This window comes from Caenorhabditis remanei, chromosome V, assembly GCF_010183535.1.
Source record: "Caenorhabditis remanei strain PX506 chromosome V, whole genome shotgun sequence".
Classification (NCBI taxonomy): Eukaryota; Metazoa; Nematoda; class Chromadorea; order Rhabditida; family Rhabditidae; genus Caenorhabditis; species Caenorhabditis remanei.
In genome coordinates, this window is record NC_071332.1 from 3,090,263 (window position 1) to 3,099,642 (window position 9,380).

A 9,380-nucleotide genomic window follows, 5' to 3' on the forward strand; every position below is an offset into this window, starting at 1 on the left:
ATCATTAAAAGTACACTAGAGCGAGGTTACACAGTTGAAAACCGTCACAAATCGTCAGCTCACCTCGACTAGCGTGCCAAGTCTACTTAAACCTATTTAGGATAAAGCCTAGTACAGTAGAGCGCAGTTACTCGGCTCCAGACTTCAGAACGTTGTTAGCTCTGGTCCTATAGGTCATGAAACAGTTTCCGGATATTGTTAGTTAGCGAGATAGCCAAATTAAGGCACGTTTTAAAGTTAACAGTATTTTACTATGAGCGTAAGCGAGGGTATACGACTGGAAAAAAATCTCCTTTACAGGCTTAAAACGACCGGCTAGCCCAGGCTTCCTAAGATGTCGTATACACCCGAGCTTTTTTCGTGGTTTAGTAAAACTTGCCTATCACAGACGTACTCCTTCAGCATATTCGAGCATTGCGACTTATGAACCCTGCATGCTGTGCTACAGTACACAACTACAGTAATCTGGCTGCCTTAGTCAGGGGAAAGTGTACCCGCAATGTTCAGTATCCGAGCATTAAAAAAAAATATTCTAACTATAAGTTCCTTAGAGCATCATAGTTAGGCAGACACTTTTTTCTCTTCCCTCCTCTCTATTTACCCAGGTTTGTTTCATATGCGGCAAACATGAAGAGAACAAACAAATGACCGTCTGCCTAACATCATGCTAAATACACGTATGATGATTTTTGACGCTACTTTTCAGGTTTCTTGTGTACCGGACATGTTGTTGCTTACTGTAGAACAATAGTGTACGCTACTGCTCAGGTTTCTTAGATACCGGACATTTCGTGGATTACTGTACATAATGTGTGCATAATTTATTAAACAGAAGGAATAATAAATAGTATAGGCACGTAATGAAAGGAAAGGCAAGTGGGTCGAGTTATACAGATATTGAAGGAAAAAATACTTTTCGTTGTTGACTTCTTGAGCAAGAAGAGCTGACTGGAGGGGAAACCTTCTTAGGCGCTGAAAATGAAATAATGGTTAGACTATTCCAAAAATAACTGATAGCTTACGTCTTAGCCTTGTTGGATCCGATGAACATGGCGGCTCTGGCGAATGGAGCGTATGCTGGGACGAATCTTGGGGCGGCGAGGACTGGGGCGACTGGAGCCAACGCTGGAGCAGCGAACACTGGAGCTGGGGCGACTCCAACCTGGGAGAGCACTGGAGATGGAGCGTAGGCGTAGGCTGGTCCGCGGAGCACTGGAGCAGCTGGAGCGGCGAAGACTGGTGCTGGTGGGGCGGCGAAGACTGGTGGTGGTGGTGGAGCGGCGTAGACTGGTGGAGCGGCAAAGACTGGAGCTGGAGCGAAGGCTGGAGCGAATGCTGGAGCAAAGGCTGGAGCAGCGAGTGGGATGGCGGATGGTGCGGTCTTCATGACTGGAGCAGAGAGGACTGGGGTGCTGGCGGCTCCGAACAGGGCTTGATAGTATGGAGAGTAGCTCTGAGATGGCCAGGCGGCGAGTTGAGCCGAGGCTCCGGAGAAGAGACCCAAAGCAAGGAGGACAGCTCTGAAAAATATGAAAGGGTTATAAATTTTAATAGATATGAAACTCACGAGAAGGTTTGCATGATGAGATGAAGACGATCGGAATTGATGGCTTCTCCGTTCCCATCCTCCACCTTATATATGACTTGTGAAAGGGGGTAGCTCTCCCACGGAGCAAGACAAAAACGCTTACGCACGCATGAGCCCGGTGCGCCCCTCCGCCGCGCAGGCCGCCCTATTCATTGGCGCTTCGAGCCGGGGGGAGAGAAGAGTTGCAGCCGGTTACTTGTCCTGAAACGGAAGTGGAAGACATTTTACGTGAAATTGAATAGTACACCTTACACTTTTTTGTCCTCTCTGTCTTCCGTGGAAACATTTTATTGATCAGAGAATCAGAAGTTGGACTTGGACTGGATTGGGAGAAGGGGGATGTGTCATGGTTACCGTGCTCAAATTAGATTGTGTTTCATTAATGTATGCGTCTGGTGTGAAGTATTTGCACTGAATAATGAAATCTCATAGGGTGGTGACTCATTAATGAATGTCCTGAAGGTGAGGGGGTGAGTCACAAGAGTTGAACAAGCACTCGGGTACTGTAGCGAAAATCCACTAGTATCCAAAAACAGTAACCCAACGATTTATAAATGTGATTTTAACGGTGAATTGACAGTGCAGCAAGCAAGAATATTCTGAGCTATAAACCTCCACCTAAATTTAGAAATAACTGTTTTTCTTTTTTGGCTACATTCACGACTATCGTACGGCCGGCCGTGAATTAACTGAATGAACTAAATTTTTGAACACCGACAGATCTGAAGAAGCGTAAATTTTCCACGGCTGAGAACTCCAATATAAAATTGCCCACTTCCCTTTTGACAGCTTGAGCTAACTTCTAAACTTTCATTATTTTGAATGTCAGGACTTGAATTTTTATATTTTTGAAATCAGCATGTTCTTCGCTTTGGATGATATATGTCATAGTTCTGCTGCAATTTCGGAACAGAAATTCGATTTTTTTAAGGCCATAGTATCTGTCTATTCATGAGCAGACTGTGTTGAGCCCTCATAAAACTTTGGCTAGGATGAGGGCTGCTGATAAGATTAATTCCATTTTTGCTGTTCAAATCAAGGATTCAGAATCTCCACGTCATCATCTTCCCCCTCTTCGCTCCATTGTTTCAATCTCGCCCCAGCTGATTCCTGGTGTTCTTTGTCTCCTCACAGAGAACAAAACAAAAACATTTGTCTTTTATTCTTCCCGAGCGTTCCCACGCTTCTGTTTGCTTCTCTCTCCCGAACACTTTCTCCCCTTTTCCACGTGCCGACAGCCCCCCCCCCCCCTACTAAGAAATCAGACCAGACCTGATATCAGATTAATATGAATGAATGAGTGCAAATAGACAAAAAGATTATATAGGGGACTGGTTACCGATCCCTGATAGTGATATTGATAGGGGGTTCAGAGTGTGAACTAGAGTTTTCTTTTTAATATTTGCACTCTCTGTCTGGCATAGGTTTCGTAGTTTGATCTAAGTTTGCTCCAACCCCTCCTGATTTCCAAGATTCAGAGGGTTGCACTCAAAGAAACTCAAAGAAGGAATGATGGTGAAGCAAAAACGTATAGTTAGCGGGGCAGCGCTCGGGAAAATAAGAGTAAAAAAAGGAGTGAACAAAGGAGTTCCTGAACAGTAGCCGACACGGCATTGGCAACACGAGACCGGTTTAGAGAGGGGAATGGGAGGAATGGAGGTGCTGAAAATAGAGGATAATGGGAGATAGAGATTTGAGAGGTATGATGAGGGGGACCAAAACGAACCGACACGGGCCGATGCATAACTCGCTTCAAACTCAATATTATGAGTTGAAAACTATACCAAAAAGTAGATCCCGGCGAGTTCTAAGCCTGTGAGCAAGTACAGGTCGGATGGCCATTTGTTAATGTACCACGGACCGGGCTAAACTGGCCTTTTTGCGTTTTTTGGCTCTTTTTTTGCTACTTGTGGAACATTACCACCGGAACAAGTCACGGATATAGAACACGCAAAGATCTACATTTTTCAGCGCATAAGATTGCGATTTAAGCGAGTTACGCGTCGGCTCGGTACATATTCAGAATTCTCAGGACTTCAACCTTCGTACAGTACTGACCAAAGTTTTGCTTGTCAAAAATGGGAAAAAATGTGTATAGAAGTGTGCGATGAAAACGGGTAATCCCACAGTATCGATTCCCACAGGTTTTGTAGATCACATGGAGCTCTTCACTTGGGCCGAGTAGACCGTCCAGTGTACAACTTATTGAGGGCCACGGACTAGCAATGCCAGTTTAAATAGGGTATTTTTGTGTAGTTGACTACTTTTTTTTGTACGGATACTTCTTGGGGAGTTACAACCGAGTTCTGGGACCGCCCGCACAAAAAAAGTGAAGCCTATGTATTTTTCTGAAGTTAAGATGGGCAAATCGTCAAAGGAGCCGTGGCACACTTTTGGCGGATTAGACTGAAACGGATTGAGAATTATGAAGTTTTTAGCGTTAAAGGAGCCAAAGTCGCATACGGATTTCAGATATTCCCCTCGGAAACTTTGAATAAAAACTTGTGAACGGTAACACTTTCTGGTCGCATAAGATCATTAGACTCTCCAATTTGGCTGAAATCGGCAAGTTGGGAAAAAAATCTGAAAAAATCTTCCATGGGCCTATTCACAAGATAGTGAAAAATATATACCAAAATGTAGATTTCGACGAGTTCTATATTCCTGACCTACTACGGGCCGGATGGCTATTCGTTAATGTGCCGCGGGCCAGGCTAGAATGGCCTTTTTGGCCATTTTCTCGTTTTTTGTCACTTTTTCCCGGCCCGCGGCACATTAACGAATAGCCATCCGGTAGGTCACGGACATAGAACTCGTCGAAATCTACATTTTGGTATATTTTTCAGCTCATAATATTCATTTTGACGCGAATTACGAGCCGGCCCGTTGACAAGTATGGAATATCTGAATTTTCGAATATTTCCTGTACAATGCAACTTGAAAACCCTGCTACAGTACACCACTACAATAATCTGGCTGTCATAGTCGTAGTTTGTGTCCCAGCAATTTCTTCCAAGCCTCAATCGGCAGAAACAGCTAGAACTACAGTAATCTTAGTCAGGGTTGGGAAATTCCGGGCTGGCCCGGCCCGGTCGGCCCGGATTCAAAAAATGTACACCATTTTTTCACAAATTTCTGCAAAACTTTCATTTTAAAAAAGTCAAAATTCTCAAAATTTCTCGTACGCTAATGTTTTTACCGATATTGTAAAACACAGTCGAAAAATCCACTTTTTTGCAAAAAAAATCAAAAAAAATTCAAGATTTTTTCAAAAAATTTCAAATTTCTACAGGAGCCGGGCCGACCGAGCCGAGGAAAAGTTCTCAGTCGGCCCGGCCCGGAATCTCCCAACCCTGATCTTAGAGGTCTCTACGGATTCTCAAAAATCACATTTCTCCGTTTTACACCTACCTATGCACCCCAAGACACATACTTCCATTACATATTTGCCATTCCCAATGCCAATCGTTTTCTTCTTCTCCTTCTTTCCCTTTTCTAATCGCATTTGTGTGTATCGGGGGCGGCGCTCCGTTTTTCCGTCGCCCCTGAGTACGCAAGAACTCTACCCGCGCACCGAGATGGAAAACCGTAAAGATGGGCGGAGCAAAACTTTTTCTGTGCTCCAAGAGAGCTTCACGCAAAAACTTGGGTGGCGACGACCGGTCATGACGGTAGTATAAAAGGAAACGAGTGATGAGCACTAAATCATCATTCGATCCTCCTCCTCCTCATACAACTCACTCAATATGAACACTGTCCTCTCGTAAGTTTTTTTTTTCATATATTTCTTATTTTTTGGTTTTTGGAACATTTTCTTTATTTTGCAACATTTTAGCCTTCTCCTCGCCAGTCTGGCAGTCACCTCCGCGCAGGTCGCCATCAACGGACCATTCCTCGGCCGCTACTACGTCGCCGCTAAGCCAGTGTTGGCGCCAGGAGTCGCTCCACTCGCCGCCCCGGTACTCGCCGCCGCTCCACCAGTCTTCGCCGCACCGGCTCCACTTTTGGCTCCACCAGTGCTCGCCGCCCCACCAGCACCAGTCTTCGCTGCTCCACCAGCACCAGTCTTTGCCGCTCCACCAGCACCAGTATTCGCTGCTCCACCAGCACCAATGTTGGCTGCTCCAGCGCCACTCTTGGCTCCACCAGTCCCACCAGTCGCCCCAATGGTTCCAGCCTTTGCTCCAGCTCCAGTCATCGCTCCAAGACCTGTCTTCGCTGCTCCAGCTCTTGCTCCAGCTCCAGCCTTCGCTCCAGCCTTTGCTCCAGCTCCAGTTGTCGCTGCTGCTCCAGCATTCGCTCCAGCCTTCGCTCCAAGACCAGTGTTCGCTGCTCCACCAGCTCCAGTCCTCGCTGCTCCAGGTTTGGCTCCAGCCTTCGCTCCAGCCTTCGCCCCGGCTCCACTCGTCCCAGCCTACGCTCCATTCGCCCGCTCCGCTTTCCTCATCGGAGGAAACAAGGCGAAGAAGGTGTCCGAGTAAGAAGTGTTCATTCGATTTACATTGTTTGTATATACCGAAACCCATGTCTTTATAATAAACTTTATTTAATTCTTCGTATTTTTCTTGTTTTGACACTCCGTGGTTTGCTGACGCAAATAGCGGCTAAGAATAATCCTGGGAGCTCTGCGAGCTCTGCGAGCTCGGTGAGCTCACACAAGCTCAATCAGTCTTCCTCTGCCTCAGTAGTTCCCCTCCAATGCAACTATCCTTCTTCTCGCTCTACTGCTACATTTGCAATGGCTCCGGCATCTTGCTCAACGCGATTCTTCTCTTCCTTTCCTCCCATAAAAGTATCGAAACCATTCGGGAGCTCCGCTATTTTCTCTCCAACATCGCCGTCTCTGGAATCGCCTTCGCCGCCTCCTTGTTAGTCCTTCAGCCGCAAGTGGTGACACGTGGCACGATGACGATCCGCGTGGTGCATGGACCAGCGCAGTACTTGACGGAGAATGCAGTGGTCTATTCAACTTTTTTGTCACAAATTTCAAATTTGGAACTTTCAGAAAGCAATCGGATGTGTCACGGTGATCTCGTATATGTATGCTTTACTATCGTTCCCACTGTTCTTTATCTATCGATCGATGATTTTGGCGAATAGGTTTGTTAAAGGGGAATGACTCAAAATAATATGTAGAAATTTCAGCAACATGTTCGGTCAGTATTTCACAAAGAACACATTGATGGTCACTTTGGTCATAGTTTTTGTGTTATGCTGCACGGAGAGTGTCTTCTTGTACTACTCGTCAATTCCTTATGCGGTAAGTGTAAAAAGTGCCGTCAAATTCTGTCGGAACGAACTCAAATTAATATGGTTGTGTAGATCAAAACTAGGGCTTCATTTTTGTAGTTGACAATTTTTTGATAGCTATTCACGCTTTTGAGATATGCTGCTTTAAAGCTTGCTTCTCTGCGTCTCCCCTCTCTCGCTCCCTCACTGTCTATCTTTAAAGGCGCATATCTCAATAGCGTGAATAGCTATCAAAAAGTTCTCAACTACAAAAATTGAGTTCTAGGTTTGATCTACACGAAGAATGCAATTTCAATAATTATTGGATGAAATCAAAGCCTTGTTCTAATGTGTCAAACTATAGTGTCAAATCGTTCAGTTTTTCGTGATGAAATCAGTTGGGTTGTCGGTAACTCTCTAGGGACCGCCCGTACAAAAAAGTTGTCAACTACAGAAATTGAGCCCTAGTTTTGATCTACATACCCTGAAAACTTGGGTCTTTTGGGAGCAGTGCAAGTGCGCCCCATTGTACAATTTTCCAGGACCTTCTCGACCGTGCCAACCGTACCACCTCTATCGTCGAGGAATTCGAAAACTCGACTCTCCTCCTGAACCAACACCTTCGTAACATGGACATCAACTCTCAGCACCCCGTCACCAACGTCTCCAGCGGAGTGATCCAATCCGCCGAGGAGCTAAGCGGCAAGCGTCACTTATCCCTCTTCGGCGACGATCACTCCCGCAATCCGCTTATCCTTATATTCCACGGAATCCTTGTGATCTGTCATGTGCTCTCCTACCTCATCATACTCGTCTGTGCTCATTTCATGTTGAGAACACTCAAAACGAGACAGGGAACAATGTCAAAAGACACGATGCTCGAGAACGAGCTGCTCGTCCATTCCGTGTTCGCCGTGGCGTTTATCCCGTTGTTGCTCTCGGCGCCAGTCGGTGCCAACGCCGTGTTGGTGACCGTTTATGAGAATAGTTTGTGAGTGGAAAACGGCATTGAAAATGAGCAAAATTTCATTATTTTCAGAAAATGGCAAGAATTCCTACCAACCTACTGTATGTCGATGGTACCCGTCTTGTCTGCACTCTACACTATTGTGTTTATCGGACCATACCGAGATGCTATTATATCGTTTGCCACTTTGAAGTTTTTAAAGAAAAATCAAAATGATACGCGGAAGAATGATGATGACTCTTAAAGCCTCTTAGTGTCTGAAATTGCTATGGTTGTGTAGATCATAAATCGGGCTTCATTTTTGTAGTTGGAAGTTTTTTGATAGCTAATTGCGCCTTTTAGTTATGCGGCTTTAAAGATTGCCAGCAAGAGAGGGGAGACGCAGAGAAACGAGCGCGACTGCTTCCTCTGCGTCTATCGCCCTCACCTCTCGAACTTTAAAGACGCATATCTCAAAAGTGTGAAAAGCTATCAAAAAGTTTCTAACTACAAAAATGAAGCCAGATTTCTGATCTATCTAACTATAGCAATTTCAAAGATTTTGGACAAAATCAGACACCGTGGCAAGGATTTGAAGTTATTACTGAAATAAATTTATTGTCATTGTATCGCAAATAAATGAATGAAAAAGTGGATGAAACCAAGTCGATCGGTATATACAGAAATCGAAAATAATTAGTGAGAGCACAAATGAGCCAAAAAACTTAAGCCTTGATGCTCTTCGCCTTGTTTCCTCCGATGAGGAAAGCGGAACGAGCGAATGGAGCGTAGGCTGGGATGGCGGCTGGGATGGCAGCTGGAGCCAAAGCTGGGGCGAAGGCTGGAGCCAGAGCTGGAGCAGCGAGGACTGGAGCTGGTGCCAAAGCTGGAGCAGCGAACACTGGTCTTGGGGCGGCGAGGACTGGGGCTGGAGCAGCAAGGACTGGAGCTGGAGCGAATGCTGGAGCAGCAGCGACAACTGGAGCTGGAGCAAAGGCTGGAGCTGGAGCAAGAGCTGGAGCAGCGAAGACAGGTCTTGGAGCGAGGACTGGAGCTGGAGCAAAGGCTGGAACCATTGGGGCGACTGGTGGGACTGGTGGAGCCAAGAGTGGAGCTGGAGCAGCCAACACTGGTGCCGGTGGAGCCAAAAGTGGTGCTGGTGGTGCAGCGAGCACTGGTGCAGGTGGAGCCAAAAGTGGTGCAGGTGGAGCCAAAAGTGGAGCCGGGGCGGCGAGCACTGGTGGAGCGGCGGCGAGTACTGGGGCGGCAACTGGAGCGACTCCTGGCGCCAAAACTGGCTTAGCGGCAACGTAGTAGCGTCCCATGAATGGTCCGTTCACGGCGACCTGAGCGGTGGTAAGGGAGAGTCCGGCGATGAGGAGGCTAAAGGATTTTTCGAATTTTTCAAAAATTTTCAAATTTGGCGGGGAAAAGGGAAAATGAAAACTTACGCAAAGACTGAGCTCATGATTTCTTGAGTTGGTTGAGGCTGTTGGGTGTGCTGTCTTTCCCGATGTCCCCATCGGGACTTAAATACGTGGCAAGGCACATGTGGAAACTAGATTGTTTCATTTTTTCATGCCTTCACGTCAAAAAAAAGGTAAATCGTTTCGCGCG

At 46.2% G+C, this 9,380-nt stretch overlaps 3 protein-coding genes across 3 annotated transcripts; 2 read left to right on the forward strand and 1 right to left on the reverse strand.

The window, feature by feature from the left end:
* Positions 1-965: 965 nt before the first annotated feature.
* Positions 966-1,581, reverse strand: GCK72_016994 (uncharacterized protein; the record flags this gene model as incomplete). Its single annotated transcript, XM_003105838.2, has 3 exons — positions 966-972; positions 1,023-1,520; positions 1,568-1,581. 3 exons carry the CDS (start codon positions 1,579-1,581, stop codon positions 966-968), a joined length of 519 nt encoding a protein of 172 aa, XP_003105886.2.
* A 3,753-nt stretch (positions 1,582-5,334) lies between these two features.
* Positions 5,335-6,069, forward strand: GCK72_016995 (uncharacterized protein; the record flags this gene model as incomplete). The annotated part of the gene is made up of 2 exons (XM_003105876.2): positions 5,335-5,351; positions 5,424-6,069. 2 exons carry the CDS (start codon positions 5,335-5,337, stop codon positions 6,067-6,069), a joined length of 663 nt encoding a protein of 220 aa, XP_003105924.2.
* Positions 6,070-6,286: 217 nt separating this feature from the next.
* Positions 6,287-8,028, forward strand: GCK72_016996 (uncharacterized protein; the record flags this gene model as incomplete). The annotated part of the gene is made up of 5 exons (XM_003105851.2): positions 6,287-6,547; positions 6,594-6,688; positions 6,734-6,848; positions 7,360-7,808; positions 7,857-8,028. 5 exons carry the CDS (start codon positions 6,287-6,289, stop codon positions 8,026-8,028), a joined length of 1,092 nt encoding a protein of 363 aa, XP_003105899.2.
* Between the last annotated feature and the right edge of the window lie 1,352 nt (positions 8,029-9,380).